Source organism: Aphanomyces invadans (assembly GCF_000520115.1).
Source record: "Aphanomyces invadans strain NJM9701 unplaced genomic scaffold supercont1.309, whole genome shotgun sequence".
In the NCBI taxonomy this organism is placed as follows: domain Eukaryota; phylum Oomycota; class Saprolegniomycetes; order Saprolegniales; family Verrucalvaceae; genus Aphanomyces; species Aphanomyces invadans.
The window spans coordinates 1-557 of record NW_008580454.1 but is presented as its reverse complement, the minus strand read 5'-3'; the positions used below and the strand labels follow the sequence as shown (position 1 = coordinate 557).

General features: G+C 51.2%; 1 protein-coding gene across 1 annotated transcript; it reads left to right on the top strand.

Moving 5' to 3' along the window:
- Positions 1-14: 14 nt before the first annotated feature.
- Positions 15-505, top strand: H310_15295 (hypothetical protein; the record flags this gene model as incomplete). Its single annotated transcript, XM_008883279.1, has 3 exons — positions 15-188; positions 235-381; positions 482-505. The coding sequence occupies 3 exons, from the start codon at positions 15-17 to the stop codon at positions 503-505; spliced, it is 345 nt and encodes a 114-aa protein (XP_008881501.1).
- Between the last annotated feature and the right edge of the window lie 52 nt (positions 506-557).

Below are 557 nucleotides of genomic sequence, written 5' to 3'. Positions count from 1 at the left end.
TCACTTGCCCATGCATGCCAAATCCCCAAGACTACCATCCTCAACCACATCAAGGAAGTTTCAAGGCTCAGGGCCCGCTCAAGCTACGTCAAGCCTTTCCTGACGCCGAACAACCAAGACGCTCGGTTGAAGTTGGCGTTCAACTTCGTTCGACCTTCGTCGAATGGACGCCATGTTTTCGCCAGCATGTACGAGTATGTACATGTTGACGAAAAATGGTTCTATCTGACGAAGGTCAAACGTAAGTTCTACGTGTACAAAGACGAAGAAGTCGCCAAACGCGTAGTCAAGTCGAAGAGCCATATTACAAAAGTCATGTTTCTCGTGGCGATTGCAAGGCCACGCTTCGACCACCACGCGAAGAAGACATTTGACGGCAAGGTTGGTATTTGGCCGTTTGTTGATGTCGTCCCTGCCAAAAGAAGCAGCAAAACTCGGCCGAAGGGAACGCTTCTCACCGTACCGCAGACGGTGTGCGCAGAGGTATATTCCAACGCCATCGTAGACAAAGTCGTGCCGGCGATTTTGTCGCGTTTCCCTCGTTCGCAGCTGAGGAA